The sequence below is a fragment of the Sminthopsis crassicaudata genome, chromosome 1 (genome assembly GCF_048593235.1).
Source record: "Sminthopsis crassicaudata isolate SCR6 chromosome 1, ASM4859323v1, whole genome shotgun sequence".
Lineage (NCBI taxonomy): Eukaryota > Metazoa > Chordata > Mammalia > Dasyuromorphia > Dasyuridae > Sminthopsis > Sminthopsis crassicaudata.
The window spans coordinates 669,000,470-669,021,910 of NC_133617.1; the positions used below are offsets into that span (position 1 = coordinate 669,000,470).

General features: G+C 33.7%; 1 protein-coding gene across 5 annotated transcripts in view; it reads left to right on the forward strand.

Moving 5' to 3' along the window:
• ARIH2 (ariadne RBR E3 ubiquitin protein ligase 2) overlaps positions 1-21,441 on the forward strand; it is a 55,758-nt gene that overhangs the window by 22,077 nt on the left and 12,240 nt on the right. For 3 of the 5 annotated variants that reach the window (XM_074283224.1, XM_074283228.1, XM_074283225.1), the window contains 4 exons: positions 11,641-11,708; positions 14,333-14,396; positions 17,823-17,970; positions 18,691-18,812. In XM_074283224.1, the coding sequence (XP_074139325.1) occupies positions 11,641-11,708; positions 14,333-14,396; positions 17,823-17,970; positions 18,691-18,812 (402 nt within the window). Of the gene's footprint in view, positions 1-1,791; positions 1,838-11,613; positions 11,709-14,332; positions 14,397-17,822; positions 17,971-18,690; positions 18,813-21,441 lie in introns of all 5 variants that reach the window. The other 2 variants (XM_074283226.1, XM_074283227.1) reach the window with 2 other exon arrangements.

Consider the following 21,441-nt stretch of genomic DNA (forward strand, 5'->3'; position numbering starts at 1 on the left):
TTAACCCCAGCCTTAGGGGGAAAAAAAAAAAAAAGAATATCTTCTGGATAGAAAAAGTTTTTAGGTTCTAGGACTGCTATATGCAGTCCTATATGCATGTACAAATGGAGTGAATCATCTATGTTAACTTGTGGGTAAACCAGTTTAAAGGAAGAAGCTGGCTTTCTTCATCTCTCCTATGGACCCAGATTTTTAAGTAAATCGTGTGAATTTCCATAGGCTTAATACAGAGGGAAAAGGTTTAACCAAAATATTTCTTCTCAATCCTGGCATTGCTTCCTGTAACCACTTAAAAATGAATGTGTACATGGCTAGCAAGTTTGGCCTTTGCGTTTTGAAAGTGAGTGGGCCTTTGTGGCTCTGACTATTTCTTCTCTTAAAGTAATTATATTTTAAAGTTAACTTTAACTGCGTACAAATTAGTTTGGTACAGAAATTAATAGTATTTAATAAACTTTAGAATGCTATTGAAATTTTCAAATAAATTTCAGTACTAATTTGTACATTGTAGAAAGAATTCAAATATCTTTAATGTGGCACAAAACTTTTCCAGAAAGAGCCTTTTTACTTAAATTTTAAAAAATTTCTTCCTTTCTCTATCCTAAAAGATTGAAAAAAGTCATCAACCTGTTTTTCTAGAATACTTCGTTGGAATTTGAAAAGGGGCTCAAAAGTGACCTTTTGGGCGAGGGATTTCCCAAAGGGAACTGGAATGATAATGCATCAGTAAAATACTTTGATCTTTGGGAGATGATTATAGCTAAGGAAAGATGATTTAAAAAAAAAATCTCATATTTCACTCTGGATAACCTTTTGTTGAGTGTTATGTTTTGTGCTGAGCTTAATAGAATAAGGTCACAGCTATTGTTAGGATTGAATTGAGTAGGATTCTTTGGAAATGTTCACATTCTTTTTTGATATCTATAGTATATAGAAAATATATATATGGTAGTGGATTCTTCAGCCACAATTCACAGCAATTATGAATTCCATCCATCTTCCCATTTTTTCTTACAATAGTATTAAAAAGGAAGAAGGGACAGAGTTGCAGTTAGCTCAATTTGTTCCTTTATCCAAGATTTGAATGAACTATATTTAAATAAATAGTTTTCTGATTCTTTCTAATGATAATTTTTTCCTAAATTGTAGTTCTTCCTAATTATAAAACCTTATATGTAAAATTCCTTATAAAACTTTCTTCAAGTCAGAGTCAATTTTAATTGATATGGAAGGGCACACCCTTCACACCTTTTTATCATTTTCCTACCTTCCAATCACCTTCATCTGTGTCTTAAAATTTACCATGTCCTTTTTTATTCCACCCCCATTCTTGTTATTTCTCTATTTCTTTCACTGTAAAACAACTCTCTTGCCTTCCCTAATCAGTTTTCTCAATTTTGATCCAGTAAAGCATTGTTTTTTCATTCTTGTTCCCTCAATCCAAATCTTTGTTCTATTTGTGGGATTAAATGTTAAAGCTGGAAGGGACTTTTTCATATTAGTGTAACTTCTTCATTTTACAAACAAGGAATTTACTTAGAATCTTTGGTTTAACCTTGTCTTCCAGATCTTTTCTTTATCTTAGACTCTAGCCCAACATAGCTGGATTACAATTCACCTTATAAGTTGACCTCTGATTACTAATAAAGAAAAGCTGTTATATAGCATTTCTGTTATGTAGCAATAACACAGAACATGGGCTGGAAAAAAAAAGTAGACTTAAAATAACTCAGGCAGTTAGCAAGTAAGAATTTTTAATAAAAATTGAAACTACAACCTGTATTTTTTCAGGCCACTGATGCTCACTGCCATCAGATGTATCATCACTATGACATTGGTAAGTGTGGGAAGGGCTGGTGAAAAGTTTGGTGGGCAGATACATTTTAAAAAAAAATCTATTTGTAAGGCTGTGATCAGTTCTTTTTCCTGAAAAATATAAGACAGGTTGACTAAAACTAACTTAATAGACATAATAGAAGCAGTTCATTTTTAGCATCTTTAATTTAAAATTCTTATTATTGATTAAAATAAACTATATTCTTTGAGCTTTACAAAAAAAAAAATACATTAGCACATCATTTGTGAGTAATTGATAAAGATGCCTATCATTCCAATTGCCTTTTTACAATTAATAGCAACTGAATTACCTTTCAGTTTTAAACCATGAAAGATTTAAAATTGTGTTCTATACTGTATAGTGGCACATAGTAGGAACGTAATAAATGATTGTTGACTGATTGGGTATGTAGGAAGAGTGATTTAAGTAGTAAGCTTCAACGATTTTTTCCATTGTTTTCTGTTAACACCTAACATTGAATCTTATATATATAAATGTTAAGTGAATAAAAGAATAAATGGATGAACTGGAAAATCCAATATGATTGTCTTTGCCTTTAATTGGAAAAAACAAAACAAAATTTCTTCCTCGGTTTATGTGAATCAGAAAATCTTGCCCCTAAGCCTTAAGTGAAGTTAGGATCTTACAATTTGAAAATCATTTGGTTGACATATTGTATAATCTGCTTAGAGATGTAGAAATAGTTCCAGAAAGGCTAATTCAGGAAGTGTTAACTTTTGAGAAGGGAAGAAAAAAATATTAACTAAAAATTCTAGAGACAGGATAGCACAACAGGTCACACATTTATTCAGATTATAAATCTAACCCTAGACTTTTGGGAATGCTTCATTAGAAACAATAGAGCTGCATCATTGTATGTCTTGACAAAGGTCTATCCTAATCAAATCAGTCAACTTGTACTAAGTGCTTACTATCATTCAAGGCACTGCTGTGTGTGTGTGTGTGTGAAGATCTATTTCATGTGAAATAAATATCGTTTATCTCTACACAAATCTATAGATATGAGATAGATATGTTTTTTTTTTTTTAAGTAGAAAGATTTAAAGATATTTCTGCATGAAGCAGTGCCTTAGTAAAGATCGATTGAATTGATTAGGATAGATCTTTGCTACACACATATATACACCTTGAAGTAATAGTGGCATTGGAGAGTGTTGATATGTCCAGGAAAAGTGCTGTGAGAAACAAATTATAAGAGGGAGAGAGATTGAGATGATTTTGTACTTGGTGGGAGTCAGAAAAAGTTTCATGGCTGAGGTGGCCTTGAAGAAAGAAAGGGATTTTAACAGAATGTAGGGACTGCATGAGCAAAGACTTAAGTGATGAAATGGGGGAAAAGAGAATGGGCAATAGAGTGTGCTCTGACCAGAATATAAGTAGTGAGGATGAAAATTGAACATTGAGGTCAAAGGCTCACTGGGAGCTTTGAAATGACAGTAGTTTAAACTTTGCTAGTTACTTTGTTGTATGTGCTAAATCAGAGAACTTAGTGTCTAATCTGTATGCATAAGTTTATTCCATTCCAAAGTATTTGTGTGGATACAGTCTTAAATATATTTTTTTGTTTAGAAAGTACTGATGTGGGCAGTCTGGATTACATTAAAAACAAATTTCTGCTCTTTCTGTATCTGTACAAGAGATAAAGTCTTTTACCTTATAGAACAGAGGTGTGATTATGTAATATCTGGCATATTTTAACATGATAGACAGGAAGGATTAAAATCTTCCTTCACATACATATGCCTACAACATTTGTTGTTTTCATTAATGCATATTGTGATTATTATGTAGTAGACTCTATTCTAGGGAAGTTGCTTTTCACCTGGGAAGAATTCAGTTCATTTTGTTGTTCATATGCAAAATGCTGTGCCAGGCCCTGGGAAAAAGTCTAATTTGGAATTCATGGTTCTGTGATTAGTTCAAATTATAGATGTTTGCCATAACATGTTTGGTTTTGGGGTATTTTTTCATATTTATCGATTGGACTTTAAAATGAGATACATTCAGTTATTGAATGGCCTCATAGACAAAGAACTTAAAATTCCCACCAATGTAGCAGATATCAGTGTTTTCCATAGTTATTGAAATATAGAGTTTGTGAATCCAATAAATTTTTGGAAAAACATAGCCTTTTTGCATTGTTTTCATGTAGCATTTGTGAATTATGCACACCAAGTTAGCCCCATGGTCTTTTTGAAGTTAGAAGCCTTTTCGTTTATCCAGAGCATCCTAAAGGATTTGGAGGAAATGGTTGTAGAGTCAGGAGATTCACTGCCCTAAATGAATGTCAAAACCTGTTCACAGATTTCATGACTTTCAGAATCATAACTTTAAGTCCATATTGGACCCAGTCTAGTAACACCTTTATTCCTGTAATGGTTCAACACACATTTTCTGAACTATTCCACGTAAGATGGTATGCTAGGCACTGTTGGGGAAATGGAAAAAAAATATAAGACAAAGTCCTTGATTGTAAGGAATCTAGTGGGGGAGACAGTACCTATAGAAGAAGCAAAGCAATAGTATAAGATTACTATGTCAACTATATTACAAGCCAAAACATGTATGATGACCAAGAAGGATGCAAAATGAAGTTAGACTCGACATACTAATTGGGAGAAAACTACATAGGAATTTATGTAGTATATGTAAGAAGATAAGGTGTAGGGAGACAGTGCACTTTCAACCTAATGAATAAAATACATAGCCCATCTGATTCAGTCGTATAAAGATAGCTACTTTACATGCTGTGATTTTCATTTTTATAATTGCTGGTACATGCTTAGGTCTTTTATCCTAAGAACAGAAAAGTTTTAAATATATCCATTGCCAGATTTTGCCCCACAAGGGGAAAAAAATTTAATACAGAGTGACTGTCTTACAAGAAGTCACGAAGCATGTTTGAAGTAGAGCCAAAAATAGAGCTGTGCTTTTGATTCTTGATTCACTACTTCTGTCACTAAAGCTTTAAATTGATAGAAAGAAATGATTCTTAACAATAGATAGATTACAGACAAGTAAAATTTGAGAATTTTTTTTGTAGGCCAGAGAAGGCATTTGTCATGTTACTCTCCGAGATCCAGAATTATGTGAACCTAGAAATAACACAGAAATTTTGTTCTTCCTGATAGTAATTGTTAGTCCTCTGGTTCTTTCTTTAAATTATGTTTTATCTCTTTGTATATATTTTGTAATTATTTTTCCCCTTGTATAGTTTATAGCTCCATTATAATGTAATCTCTTAAAGAGCAGGGATTTCTTTGTATCTGTGTTTCTAGCAGAATCCTTACATATAATAGAGCTTTAAATACTGGTTAAACTGCACTAGGCTTCTGGGATACTTAAAGATCTTTGTATTTGTTTACTGTGGTTTTTAAAAAAAGCTGGTTTTTAATACCTAGTTTTCTTCATTACTGAACTTTGTATAGGAATTATGTCTTAATTAGCAATAAAATCAAGGAGGATGTTGAAATCAATTTTTATCTGCTTAGGGGTTTGGTGCTTGGCAGTGAAATAGGTTGGCTGATCCTAAGGAAAGAAGAAAACTAATAAGGCAGAGGGTTAAATTTATATACTGAATGAGAAAAGCATGATGTAGTCAGGTCAATTCTTGTACGAGAGCTGGCTTTTTGAGTCTCAGAATTCCTAGTACTTATCATAAACTCTTAATATGCATGTAATTTCTGAACTCTTCCAGAAGTAGAAGTAAAAAAGTATTCATAAATAAGTTTATTTTTTTAAATGCTTGCAGCATTACTGTGAAGTACTTTGAGATATGTTGCTGTAATAAAAGTTTCTTTATACCGAAGGCTTTTGAAATGTTATTTGTCTAAGCATCAACCTTATTTGATCACCATAGATGGATTTTCCTAGCTTTGATCTTTATAAATTTCATTGTTACAATTTCATGATAAATGTCACTATTTTTATGAAAAACTTTATAGGATGCAGAATCAGGCAAAAGTTCTCATTCATTTTATTTTTTAGGTTCTTTTTATCTAAAGAGGAAGTTATTATACCTGGACTATAGACATGTTGAGATATCTAGATAGTAATGGCTGAAATTAAGTTGATTTTGAAAGGTTCCAGTGCACAAACATATTCTTTTCCTAAGAAAACAGGAATCAACTCCTGCCTAAACTAGGACTCCTTTTAGCTGCTCTACCTCACCATCCCTTTCTGTAAAGCTATAGTATTCCAGGATTTGACCTTTGGAAGGGAAAAAAAAATGTATTTGACTTCTTAGAAATAATTCAATTTTTCATGCCTTAGCTGTGAACTTTAAATCCAACTACACTCTTATATTATTAGTAATTTTTTCCAACTTGAATTTCACCTTCTGATTTTAAACAACATTATTTATTTCAATTCTAGGCATTATGTTTGTGAATAACATGAGTTGTAAATAATATTTTGTCTAGGTGGAAATTTGTTACCTCTAGGGTAAAAACCTCATCAGTTTTAATAGTAGTAATTTTATAATGGGCCAGATATTGTTTATCATTAATAACATGTTTTAGAATATTTTTTTCACTATGCTAGATTTTTTTTTATTTTGATAATAGCTTTTTATTTTCAAAGTACATGCTGCAGAGCTAGTTTACACCATTCACCCTTACAGAACTTTGCATCCCATATTTTTCTCTCTCCCCTAGACAGTAAGTAATCTGATAGGTTAAACACATACAATTCTTCTAAACATATTTCCACATTTATGCTGCACAAGAAAAATCAGATCAAAAAGGGGGAAAAAAAAAAAAAGAGGAAAAAAGCAAGCCAACAACAAAAAAGCCGTGAAAAAATTACGTTGTAATCTACATTCAGTTCCTATAGTCCTTTTTCTGGATGCAAGTGCTCTCTCCATCATAAGTCTATTGGAATTGTCCTGAATCATCTCATTGTTGAAAAGAGCCATGTCCATCAGAATTGATCATCACATAATCTTCTTGTTGCCATGTACAAAGTACTCTTGTATCTACTCACTTCACTTAGGTTCAATTCATGTAAATCTCTCCAGGCCTTTCTGAAATCATCCTGCTGATCATTTCTTTTGTTTTAGTGATGTTAATGCATATCTTAACACTTAACACAGAATTCCAAAATTGGAAAAGACTTAAAGTATCATCTAATCTATCCTCAACCAGAAGTATGAATTTCTTTTGTTTTTGTTCTTGTTCTTGATAAGTAATCTTTAAAGTTCTTTAGTGACATGGACTTGACTACCTACTTAAAGCAGCACATTCTATTTATAGACAATTCCATTTATTTGGAAAGGTTTACCTTACCTTGAGTCAAAATTGGCCTCTCTGTGACTTTCACTTGATCCTTTTCTGCTCGTTGAGTTCAAAGAGAAAAAAAATCTAATTTCTCTTTAATGAAGATCCCTCAGATATGAAAACATCTGTACTGTTAACTTAATTCACTTCTCTGCTTAAAAATCCCTAGCACTTCAAGCAGTCCTCAGATGGCATGACTTTATCCTCTTGCCATCTTGGTGTGGTTCAGCATGTCAATATCCAATTTAAAGTATGTTACCCATAATATAATACTTAGTTGCATATTCTCTGGATCAAAGGGTATGGATATTTTAGTTACTTTTTTTTTTTTTGCATAATTCCAAATTATTTTTTGTAGGGTATTAACTAAATTACAGTTCTACTAACAATATGTTCTTACTTTCTTACAAACCCCTCAGACATTGATTGCTCCCATTTTTTGTCATCTTCACCAGTTTCAACAATGAAGTCTCAGTATTGTTTTGATTTGCATCTTATCAATGATTTGGGAAATTCTTTTACATGATTGTTAATAGCTCACAAGTAGATAGCGCAGAAGATTGTTGGATCTAGAGTCAGAAAGACTCACTTTTCTGAATTCAAATCTGATCTCAGATACTTTATTAGTTGTGTGATAATGGGCAAGTCACCCAACCCTGTTTGCCTCAGTTTCCTCATCTATAAAATGATCTGAAGAAGAATATCACAAGCTACTCTTGTATCTTTGCCAAGAAAACCCCAAAAGTGGTCAGAAAGCGTTAAATACAACTGAACCACTAATTCTTTTTTTGGTTTTATCTGTATGTGTTAGGTACTTCTATTAGAAACCAAATCTTTGCATAGAAATTTGACATAAAGAGTTTTTGTTGTTCAACTGCCACCTTTCTTGGCCTCCATGCTTTTTGTGTTTACAGAAGCTTTTTAGTTTCAGATGGTTAACACAACCTACTTATTAATTTATAATTGCATTCATCCTTTCTTTGTTTAAGAAGTTGCCCCTACATCTCTAAGGGCAACTAAATGGCACAATGGATAGAGCACCAGCCCTGAAGTCAGGAGGACCTAAGTTCAAATCTGGTCTCAAACACTTAATACTTCCTAGCATGTGACCCTGGGCAAGTCACTTAACCCCAATTCCTCAAGAAAAAAAAAAAGAAAAGAAAGAATATATTTCTATGGGAACACTGTGGATCACGACATAATATTTTCACTCTTTTTGTTGTTTGCTTGCATTTTGTTTTCATTCTCTTTTTTTTCCATTTTGGTCTGATTTTTCTTGTGCAGCATGATATAAGTTTAAGCTACAATGCTTTCCAGTTTTCCCAGAGTTCTTTATCAAATAGTTAATTCTTTCCTAAGTAATTTGTGTTTTCTTCAGATTTATCAAATTCTGGTTGAGTTCCAATTATTTTTGATTCTGCCTTGTCTAATCTGGTCCATTGAGCCACTTTTCTATTTTTTAACTAGTGCTAAATGATTTGGATGAGTGCTGGTTTATAATATAGTTTAATAATTGCTATTATTAACCCTTTATCCCTAGTTCTTTTCATCATTTCTCTAACAGTCTAGGTCTTTATTCATTTAAATGAATTCATTATTATCAACTTCCACAAAGTGTTTCTGTAAAACATTAAATCTTTAAACAGATGAATGGATTTCTATCCATGCATCTTGTATAGTTTACTTTTTTAATCTAAATTTCATCATAGTAGGTTCTTTCAAATGTTCTAGTGTATGTAAGATTTTTATAGATCCTAATTAGCTCTCTATCTGAATATTGAATCATCTGAGTTTGATAACATGAACATCTATGTCTTCATCTATTGTCATTAAGAAATCATTGATAATGATGGACAGAAATAACTACACCCAGAGAAGGAACACTGGGAAGTGAATGTAAATTGTTAGCACTACTGTCTATCTACCCAGGTTACTTATACCTTCGGAAGCTAATAATTAATGTGCAACAAGAAAATGGTATTTACACACATATATTGTATCTAGGTTATATTGTAACACATGTAAAATGTATGGGATTACCTGTCATCGGGGGGAGGGAGTGGAGGGAGGGAGGGGATAATTTGGAAAAATGAATAAAAAAAAAATTTAAAAAAAAAGAAAAAAAAAAGAAATCATTGATAAAGATGCTGATCATAGCCTAATTGAGGATAGAGTTACTATCCTCCCTTCAGGCTAACATCATTCAGATTTCGAGATTCACTCATTCTACAAATGGTTGGATCATTTCATAACTTTTCCTACAATGCATTCATGTTATGAATTGTATTTTAAAATTTTTAAATAAAGTACCCAGATTCCTAATTTGTGTCCTAATTGTACAATTAATTGAGTTACTTTTCAGCCCCCATTTTGTCTCTAGAAGAGGTTAGGTTTTTTATTTTGTTTTTTCTTTTTAAGATTTTTTCCCCCAATTACATGTAAAAAAAATTTTTTTAACATTGATTTTTAAAAATTTTGAGCTCCAAATTCCTTCCCTTCCTCCTTCATATCCCCCTCGCAGAGAAGGCAAGCAGTTTGATGTGTTAGACATGTGCAGTCATATAAAATATATTTGCATATTAGTCATGTTGTGAAAGAAAACACTAACCAAAAAAAAAATCCCCAAACTCCAAAAAAATAAAGGTTTAAAAAAAGCATTCTTTGATCTGCATCCCATCAGTTCTTTCTTTGGAAGTGGATAGCATTTCTTTTAAATCATAAGTTCTTTGGAATTGTTTTGGATCATTATATTATGTCTTTGAGAATAACTAGATCATTCACACTTGATCATAGCATAACATTACTGTTAACTACATAAAATGTTACTGTTAACTAAGTAAAATGTTCCCCTGGTTGTGCTCACTTTACTTCACCATGGATTCATGTAAGTCTTTCCAGGTTTTTCTGAAATCATCCAAACAATCTTGTTATGAGATATGTGAAATGTGAGATGTAAACATACAACAATTAAAGAAGAAGAATTGAGGAGACTTTAACTATCAAAGGCCAGAACTTTTGAATGACCCTGTTGTCATTTAATATGCTGCATCATTTAAGTTCCTTAAATCATTGTTTCCTTAAGTTATTGTATCTGTGTTGATACTTCTCAAATATACAGCTACAGAAAAAATTTTTGATTAAGTCATACTGTCTTCTTGTGGAAGGTAAGTTTCCTGACCTACAAAATAGTTTGGGGGTTCTTCCCAGATTCTGAGTTTCTATGAGTTAGTTTATGATTTTATAAAAATCAGCCTTCTTATTATCTGTGAGGTAACTTATCTGATCTTCTTTGTGTAAATATCCCATCAGAACTTGTCCACACTGAAACATCTAATATATCTAATGATTAAGGAATGGTATATTAATGTAATAGCACCTAATAATATTAAAGGCAGTAGGAAATGAGCCTAGGATTGAACTACCAGAGGAGGAAATGTGGTACCTTCTCTGCAATTTAAACCTTTTCTAGAGTTGCCCAAATACCTTGACTTGCTCAGTGTCATTCAGCAGGCGGGATCTCTCAAGCAGTTATGCCTTCCTATCTCCAGTCAGCAAGACCAGACAGAGTTCAAGTCCATATTCAGGAACTTTAGCTTTGTGACCCTGGGGCAAGTCACTTAACTTCTTTCTGCGTATCTGTAAAATGGGGATGATTATTTTACCTACATCCCACAAGAGTTATGGGGGTGGAATGAAATAATCTTTGTTAAAGACTTTGTAAACCTTAAAGTGCTAATTAGATGCTAGTTTAAAAATTAAAAAAAAAAAAACTATACATAATAATGCAAGGAAATATAGAACTATATGAAGTAATGTACAGCAAGATTAGCTGACCCGAAATGATAGCTACATTGAGTTCATATAAATGTATCTGTGGTATACATATGTGTATGTATATATACATACACACATACATTTTTATACAAGTATTTGTATGTGGGTGTGTACATATGAATATATAGAAAAAGGTAACAGGAATCCATAGTCATAGATGGCTACAAAGCACAACTTTTTTGTTTGGTTATTTTATTTGCTTAAGATGCTGAACATTTCCCCCAACTTATTTCTGTATGTTTATTTTTCTTTTTTGGTTATTGTTTGTAATAAAAACTTTTAGAGTTATCCAATTTTGGATAGATTTTCTAAGAGAGATTCCATTAGACTTCAGTCATCAGATTACAAAATTTTAAGGAGTATGAGAGAAGGAAAGTGATTTGCTCAAAATAATAATTAGTCGCAATCAGAGCTAACTAATATACTTTGTACATAAGAAACTCTTATTAAACAATTGTTTAATTTTCATGAGGATTAGAGTTTGTGTTTTTATTCTTTATTATACTTTCTCTTCTTCCTATGCTCCTGAAAGAGCTGTGATAGTCATTTAATCTTGTCCACATTGCAAATATGGTTTCTCGATTCAAGAAGATAATTTGTATGCATCTAGGAATATTCACTACTCTTAAAAAGATATGGCCCTAGTTTGACTCCTTTCTTTTTTCTTTCTAGGTTTCTCATTCAGTGGCTAAACTTGTATTAGTTAATTTTCACTGGCAAGTCTCAGAGATACTGGAAAGGTAAGTGTTTGGGTGAAGGAATGATTTTTTTACAATCATAAAGCAAAGTATCAAACACTTGGCATTTTTCTAACATCCTAGAAAACAACCTAGAAAATCATTGTAGGAGTGGTGTTTTTTTTTAAATGGATTTAAAAGTTTAGAATTGTTATTGGGAATGCCATTTTACTTTTCCAGTTGTGCTTCTGTAAGAGCAGAGTCCATTTTGTGACTGGCAAGATTAATGGGCCTGTTTTATTAGAAAGTTGCCAGAAATGTTGAAAACTATCTTCATATGTATTTGGAAAAATAAAATACTATTGAGAAAAAATAAAGTTTGGATTAGATGTTTAAAAAAAGTACTATATCATCCATGTGGGATCCAGGGATGTCAGTTGAGTGTAATAATGTCAAATGAAGACTTCAGTGCTTCTCTCCAGAATTGCTACTCGGGAGATCTGCTTTATCACTTTAAAATGACTGTGATTTTGTCCCTACTTTTGAGCCACCACTGTATCACTGTTATTGATACATTAAATATATAAACTTTCTTGTCACAAATAAAGATATTTGAAATTGATTGTCTCCTTCAGCCAACCATAAAGTTTAGCAAAGTAGAAGTGTGAGTCTGTAATGAGCTTCTTAGGCAGTATAGTATTTGTTTTGACCACAACATTCATTTAAGGATATTCTCTCTCTACACTGGGGATAGCTTTACCCTTCAAGCCTAAAAGCCCAAGTGATATTTATTCATTTGCAGGGGCTTTGGTATTGTTAAGCCCATTTCCTGTAGGATCCAATATAAAGCCCTTTCTGTGGCATTTCAACCTCTTTATGACCTGGCCTGTTTCTGCCTTTCCAAGCTTCTCTTACTTGACTCCATACTTCCTCAACTTTGCAGTAGCCATTTGCTGTTCTTGCACATATTGCTCCATCTCCTGATTCCATTCCTTTTCACAGCTTGTCTTATATACTTAGAATACCCTCTTTTTTACCTCTGCCTTCTGGCTTTAAGACTCAACCCATAAGTTCACCATTTGCAAGAGACCTTTGTCAGTCCCTCCATCTATACCCTTCCACCCTTATCCCTTACTACTACCTGCCTTTTCTAGGGGATGGCCTCCCTTTTATACTATATATATCTTGTATGAATAGAAATGTTTGCATCCAATCTCCTCCATTACACCGAGATCTTTGAGAGCATGGACCATGTTTTTATCTTTCTTTATATCCTCAGCACTTATATAACGTCTGACACATCATATGTCCTGAATAAATATTTGTTGACTTGTGATTCTCACTTTGTAGAATGCTAGGTGTAATGTTCTCCTGTGGGGATTTTTCAAATGAAGACATTTAGAATTGTAGAATTTAAAGTTGGAAAGGGTCTCAGACCATATGTCAGTCAGTAAGATATCCTTGTCAGCTGGCCTTCTGGTCCCCAGTTAAACATCTCTGATGAAGAAAAATGTTATTGTAAAAGAAAGAGAACTAAATTTGAAATCAGAGAACCAAAATTTAGGTCTCCACTGTATCCCTTTGTACTTGTCACTAAAAAAGTTGTTCAGTCTCTCTGCTCCTCATTATTTTCATCTACAAAATGAAAAAGAAACTGTGGACCAGAAGCCCCCCCCCCCCTTCCTTTCTTCCTAAATCAGGGATGTTTTGATCTCTGGGTAGCCTCTTCTGCTGTTGGACAGCTCCACTTAACATTGGTGGAAATTCTTCCCCATGTTTGGACAGAATCTGTCCATTCATCCCTTGTTGGTTCTTGTGTCTTGTCTGGCACACAAAATAAATTTTGTTTTGTTTTGCTTTTAATCTAGTTGACCACTTTACAAATATTTAAACCTATCTTAAATGTTTTTTCTTTATCTTTTACATGCAAAAAATAGCCAATTTCTTTTTACTTTTTCTCTATGACATTGATTTGAGTCATTTACCTACCCTCTGTCCAGGTACTACTATAATCATCATTTCCAGTTTCTTCTAGTACATACTCTGAGTAACCAATGTACAGTGTCTAAAATTGCTTGGGGTATCCTGGAATTTGGAGTCTTTGAATTTACCATTTCCTTTGATTAGGACACCATACTAATGTACTTTTTTTTTTTTTTTTTTTTAAGCATGCACATCACATTCACATTATATGATGAATTACTAAAACTAGAAATATAACCAGTAACTCTGTGAAGATAGTTATCAGTTTTCTATTTGAAAGAAAGCATCTTCATGTAAATTAAATTGTTAAAATGATACATGTTAGCTAAAATTATAATGTTTCAACCTTGGATTCATAATATTAAATATAGAGACTAACCATCTATGGCATTTTTTACCTCAGAATGCTTAAAGTCCTTCACAAAGAATATCCCATTATAGGTTAGTGTAAAGGGAAGCAAAGCTTGTTGTACCAGTTGAAAGCACAGTAGATTCAGAATGGGTAGAACATTTTCTCTTTCTAGGAATAGTTTAGAAATCAGAAGCAAAAACATACAAGATTCCTCTCTGTAGTCCCAATATAGTTTATTTAGGTTTTTTAGCCCATCGTTCCTTTGTTTAAAGAGAAAGGTAATTTGTTTATGTTTGAATTCCTACTTTTTTCTAAAGGGTTAAAAAAAAAAATCCCATTTTTTGTCTTTTAGACACAAGTCCAATTCTGCTCAGCTGTTAGTTGAGGCTCGAGTTCAGCCCAGTCCATCGAAACATGTGAGTACAGACAGTTCTCACTTTACGTAAGTGGACCCTTCCGCAGACCTCTACATAAAGCAATTTTTATGAAATGCAAACTTTGCCCAAGATTGTGGGGAAGGGAGGGAAGGAAGCAGGAAGGGGACCACATGCTTTTGGGGGAGAGGGGACTGGCACATAGTTCAAGGGCATGTGGGGTCTGGGACAGAGATGCAAGAATGGAGGAGGAACAGGTTGGTACTAGGGCTGGCTACATGGGAGCCTTTCTAGAACTGAAAGGAAGAACAAAAGGAGGTGGCAAAGACATATGGGGGCTGAACACAGACATAGACTGGAGAGGAAGGATGATACACAGGGGACAGATGTGTGATACTTAAGAGTAGATAAGACATTTGAACACTGGACACAGGTGGGTGGGAGGAGTGGGGCAAAATTCTCTCTCAGCATTGGGAGTCTCAAGCCTATATGGTGACAGTGGGTCTCTTTGTATATCTGTTCTGCTTTCACTTGGAGGGTTTTTTGAAAGGGGATTTGTTTGTTTTGGTTGGATTTTTGTTAATTGGATTTTTTTTCTTTTTGTTTTTGTTTTGTTTGTTTTTTTTTTTGTTTTGTTGTTTGGAAGGGGTGGAAGGCTATGGAATGCCCGAGCAGAGGGGCATAGAGTTAGGAGTGGTGGGAGTGAGCAAGTGCAGTACTTTACAGTAAAGTTATAGGTTTTGGAATGCGGATTTCTTTCAGAATTCTTTACGTGAAGTTGAATTTGCGTAATGTGAATTTATGTAAAACGAGAACTGTCTGTATCTCCTTCCTTCAGGACCACAGCTCTTTCTTCTACATTGGTATTGTTGTTTGGAGATTTTCCTAATATCATTAATGTAATTAGGGCTTTGTTTAGAGTCATATGTGCCAAAGATATTTCCTCTTTTAAATATGAACCTTAATCTTTTATTACAAAGATATTTTTCATACAAATAGAGAACAAATTACTGCCATACTTTGAGATGTTTATCTTCCTCTGTCACTTTCATTCTTTATGTATGTATGTATACCTTGTCCTTCAGCCAGGTCAGATCACTTATCATTCCCTAGGCTTGCTTTATGCTATTCCACCTTTGCTCATGTTGTCTTCTCTAATTAAGTTGCTTCATTCCTTCTTCCATTTTTGCCAGCATCCATCATACCCATACTTTAGAATCTGTTTCAGAAGAAACAAAAGCTTCCCTGATTTTTTCCCTTTTCTCAGTCAGTAGTGATTTTTGTTGTCTTCATAATTCCTGTAGCACACTGCATTTAGCTACAGTTTTAGCACTTTTCTGTGTTGCCTGGAATTTAATTTGTGCTTCTGTTTTCTGTCCCTAACTATACTATGTGCTTTCTGAGAGCAAGTCCTATTTCTTGCCTATTTTTTGTATTCTTTGTAATGCCTAGAAATTCGCCTAGATATATGTGTTGTATATGTGAATTAAAGCCAGGGTATACAAGAATTTAGGAGAAAGAGGTAATCAGAAGTCCTATGGGACTCTCTTCTACAATGAGATGATTCAAACCAGTTCTACTTGTGCAGTGATGAAGAGAGCGATCTACACCTAGAGAGAGAACTGTGGGAATAGAGTATGGAACACAACATAGCATTCTCACTCTCTTGGTTAATTGCTTGCATTTTGTTTTCTTTCTCAGTTTTTCTTTTTATTCCTTCTTGATCTGATTTTTCTTATGCAACAAGATAACCGTATAAATATGTATACATATACATATATTTAAGATATATTGAACTACCTTCCAGCTAGGGGAGGGGGTGGGGGGAAGAAGGGGAAAATATGCAACAAAAGGTTATACAAGGGTCAATGTTGGAAAAATTACCCATGCATGTGCTTTGTAAATAAAAAGCTTTAATAAAAAATATTAATAATAAAAAGAAGTCCTACAAAATTCAGCAGCTAGTACTAAATCAAATACATAATTCCTTCTGTCATCCTAGGAAATAAGCAGCTTTATAAGCATAAAAGAAAAATGTGTGTGTGTGTCTATTTGTGTGTTATTTAGTGAAAAGACAGGCCCTTCATATGGTCATTCATTCTCTTTCTCTGTTTGTCAGATAATTTGTGAATGCAGAATTAAAAGTTTCATATTACAGTTTACTCAGGACCCTAGAAAGAGCTCCTTAAACAAGGGGAGATTCCTCTGTCTTTAAGTTTTAAGTAGATCATCTCCCTGCCATGTAAGAATGAATAATGTAATTAAACAAGCAAGAAGTGGTACATTGGGGGTAGTTAACACAATGGATAGGGCATTGGCCCTGAAGTCAGGAGGACCTGAGTTCAAATTTGACCTCAGATACTTAACACTTTCTAGCTGTGTGACTCTGGGCAAGTCACTTAACCCCAAATTATCCTCCCTCCACATACACACAAAAAATAAAAACAACTAAACAACAAAAAAAAAGTGGTACATCCTAGAAAAAGATGTGCCACAATTTCTCCACATAACACCTTTTACTACTGTTAGAAAAGGAAGAAGTAGGAACAAGTTTGTGTTAGCTGCTAACTCTTCTACATACCTTGGAATGGGCATGACTACTTTTTGCTAAAAGGTGATTAGCTTCATCAGGATCTTATGTGAAGAAACTGAGAGTAAGATAGGTTGAGTAACAAAGATGGGATTCAAACTCCAACTTTCTGATTCCTTATTTTTATATCTTCTTATGTTACATGTTATTGTCGTATACTGTATATGTGAACCAAGGCTTAGAGGAAAGCATTGGCTCCTGACTTTGGGGAATGAGGAAGAGGATTTATTGAACATAACAAAGATAAAACTTTTGAAACCAATGTAAGATCATAGGATTGGACTAGAGGGCTTCTCAAAGGACATGTAGTCTGCTTCCCTTCCCCCACCCTATTAGGAAACTGAGACTTCAAGAAGTAAGATGACTTGTCCAGGGTTCCACAGCTGAAGAGATAGGGAATGGCCACATCCAAGAGAGAATACATCAAGAGGAATCTGGCAAATGGAAATATTAATTTTTTCAGGTCTTGTTCTCTGCTTTGAACCTTACCTTTGTTAATGTCATGTCTCCAACTCTAATACTATTGATGTATACAAGGTCTTGCATAAAGTTACAACTTTGAATTGGGTGATATTTACTGATTTAATCCCTATTTTGTAGAGGATATGGAAGGAAATAATGATGCTTACTTTGAAGTTAGGACCAAGACCAATCGCAGTTCTCTTTATAGGTATTCTGGTAGTTACAAAAAGAATAATTTGTTTATCTTGACTTGCCCCTAAAATAATTCTCTATCTTTACTTCCAAAGGTGACAGGAGTGAAGTTTGTGATCATATGATAATAAATTTCAAGGCTCTGTTAACATTTAATCATGTATCTTTAGTAAGAAATTTCTGTAGCTGTCTTTTAGACTAATTAGTTTATTGCTTGTTTCTAGGTAATGGTACATTCCTCCCATCACTGTGCAGTGTGCATGCAGTTTGTTCGAAAGGAAAATTTACTCTCTTTGGCTTGTCAGCATCAGTTTTGCCGAAGCTGTTGGGAGCAGCATTGTACAGTGCTGGTGAAAGATGGTGTAGGAGTTGGTGAGTTAATTATCATTTGGACTAAGTTTAAGAATTTACTCTGGTAGTGTAAACACTGGGAAACATAGTAGGTAATAGGTTGAATTTTCTTTCATAAAAGTTGTTTGAAAGATTTTTATTATACAAGTGAATGTTTCTGGTGCTCTTTTAAGTAGCATGTAAATTAAACTTAACTTTATAATTGCTTCTTGCTCTTCTAATGTGACTTATATGTTACTGAAACCAAATTAATAGTATTGTCAAAATTTCATTCTGCTAATGATTAACCAGTTCTACTAAATGGAACCAAATACAGCCCAGTTTTCCCTACCCAAATGTGGCTGCTTTAAAACTTGTGTTTTGCCTGTAATTGTTTTATTTTCCATGTACACTTATTATTTTTCTTTTCAAAGAGTTCTCATTTTTATGTGTAGTCTGTAGTTGGGGCAATACTTTTTATTTTATAGCACCTGCAGAATTTTTAGCATTAGTGTTTATTGCTGTATATATAATGATGGAGGACTTTGTATTTGCATAGTTTTGGCAGTGTTAATTTCTTGTTTCCTTTTGGTTTTTGTTGTGGACTTGAGAAAATTCTTAGGTTGGTAACAAATGAATACGTTGTCCTTCATGACTCATCTTCTGTTATTCCCCATGAAAACTGATTAATCCTCTCATACAAACTCCAAGAGAAAAGATACATTTGATTTTCATGTGTATGCCTGTGTCGGTATTTACTAGGGGTCTCCTGTATGGCTCAGGACTGCCTTCTGAGAACACCAGAGGATTTTGTGTTTCCTTTGCTGCCTAGTGAGGAGTTGAAAGACAAATACAGGCGCTACCTCTTCAGGGACTACGTGGAGGTATTATTTTCACAGCCTTGGCATTTTTTGCCTTCCCTTTGCCACTTCTCTAAAGCTTTGACCATGGGGCTAGAGCAACAGATACAACAAGAGTAGCCAAGTTTATCAGCGGGCAATAAACTCAAAGGTTTTGTCACTCATGTGTTTCTCAGAAGAATAATTGTTCTTTCTCATTACTATTTATTGTTAATATTGTTGTTTCTCTGTACCTATAAATTCGAGAGACCTCTTCCATAACAATTGTTAACAGTTTGAAGGGACCTTTGTACCTTTTGTGAACTGAGAGCAAGGAGACCTGTGTTTAAGTTCTCACTGTCATTTGTTGTGTACTGGGTGACTCAGGCCAAATCACTCATATCTTTGAGCCTTGTGATTTTTTTTTTTTTCTCCTCACAGGTAAAGGCAAGTTATAGTTATTTTTGTGCTCAAAGTTCTTTATGTAAAATCAGGTAGCACCATTTAAAAAAAAAAAAAAAAACAAATTAAAAAACTAAACCCCAAAAGGCTCAGAGACATACATCTAGAATAAAAGCCATGCCTGCTGTGCCCTTTTCACTAAACCGTACCTAGTAAACTTGTTTTTTACCTTCAGTGATTTGCCTAAAGTTTGCTCTTCATCTTGGTGTTTCATCTGTTTAAGATTTGAATAATGGGATTGCTTTAGTTAATTTTTTGGCTTTCAGTTAGAATCCTTTGTTTATTTGGCACCTATTTAACAAGTACTTAATGAACAGAGAGCACTATACTGGTGAAGCTACAAAGATAAAAGCAAAACTTGTTCCTGCTTTTCTTTTACAGAGTATATATGTATATATACACATACAAATATGTGTGTATATGTACATATTATGCATATATGTATATGATTGACAGCTATGCCAGAATATAATACTATTCAATAATTGTACTGCAGTATAGAATTTAATTACCTAAATGAGCTACAAAATAGGGACCTCTTGCAGGCCAGGTAGTTTCCAGAATAAAGGAAGGCAGTCTTATTTCCCACCCATCTCCTTGAGCAAAAATTTAAAAATTGAGCCATTCTTAATAATGATCTACAAATCCAGTGAGACAAAAAGGGATAAGCATGGACAAAGAGGAAGCAAAACTATTACTTTTTTGCAAATGATTTGATGATTTACTCAGAGAACCCCAGTTGTTTTTGTTGTGTCGTTTCAGTCATGTCTGATTCTTCCTGACCCCATTTGGGGTTTTCTTGGCAAAGATTCTGGAGTGATTTGCCATTTTCTTCTCCAGCTCATTTTACAGATGAGGAAACTGAGGCAAACAGGGTTAAGTGACTAACATCTCACACTGTACACCAAGATAAACTCCAAATAGGTACATGATTTAGGGGTGATATTATAAGCAAATTGCTGGGGTGTGGGGGAAAAAAATCCTTTCAGATCTATGGCTAGGGGAGGAGTTCGTGACCAAACAAGAAATTAGAAAACTGAAGGTAAAATTGATGGTTTTGATTACATAAAATGTAAACATTTTTGAACAAATCAATGCAACTAAAATTAGAAGCTGGGAAAAAAATCTTTGCGGAAGTTTCTTTGATAAAGATCTTGTTTCTAAACTACTAGGAAACTAAGTCACATTTACAAGAAAAAGAGCCATTTTGGTCAAAGGATATGAATGGGCAGTTTTCAAAGGAAAAAACCCAAGCTAACAATAGTCGTGAAAAAATGCTCCAAATCACTAACAAATAGGGAAATATTAATTAAAACAATTTTAATTTATTATCTCATATCTATAAGATTGGCTAAGATAACAAAAAAAGGAAAATAGGCACATTAATGTACTGTTCATGGCACTGTGAATTCGTCTAGTCATTCTGGAAAGCAGTTTGTTCAATGCATACTTTTTGACCCTGGCAATTCCTAACTAGATTTATATGTCAAAAATATTTTAAATAATAAAGGTAAAAGGATCCATATATCCTCAAAATTGTATAGCATTTTGCAAGGAATTACAAACTGAGGCAATGTCTATTAATTGGGGAATGACTAATAAGTTATGGTATAGGAGTATGATGAAATATTATTGTGCAAGAAGTGATGGAGGTGATGGTTTCAGAAAATCCTGAAAAGACTTCTGTGAACTGGTGTAAAGTGAAGTGAGCAGAGTCAAAACAATATTGTACACAGTAATAGCAATATTGTAACAACAATATTCACCTCTGAAAGAGCAACTCTGACCAATACATTAACCAGTCAGTTTTAAAGGACTCATGATAACACATAGTAACCACCACCAGGCTAAAGGACTTAGAGTGCAGATTGAAACATATTTTCTTCTCTCTCTCTCTTTTTTATTTTTCCCCTTCGATATGGCTAATGCAGAAAATTATTTTACATAACTATGTATTTGTAATAGGTTGTGTTTTTCTTGCTTTCTCAGTGAGTGGGGGTGAGGAAAAAGGGAGTAAACTTGGAACTGAATTTGGAACTGAAAATAAAATGAATTTAAAATTAAAACAATAAAAAAAGAAGGAAACAGGACTTTTTGAAGCTATATTGATGTTTTCATTATGAAAAGTGGAAGAGATAGGAAGAAGTGGAGCGTTGGATAGAAAACTGACCTTGGAGCCTAGAAGATCTTGGGTTCATATCCTTTATCTGAC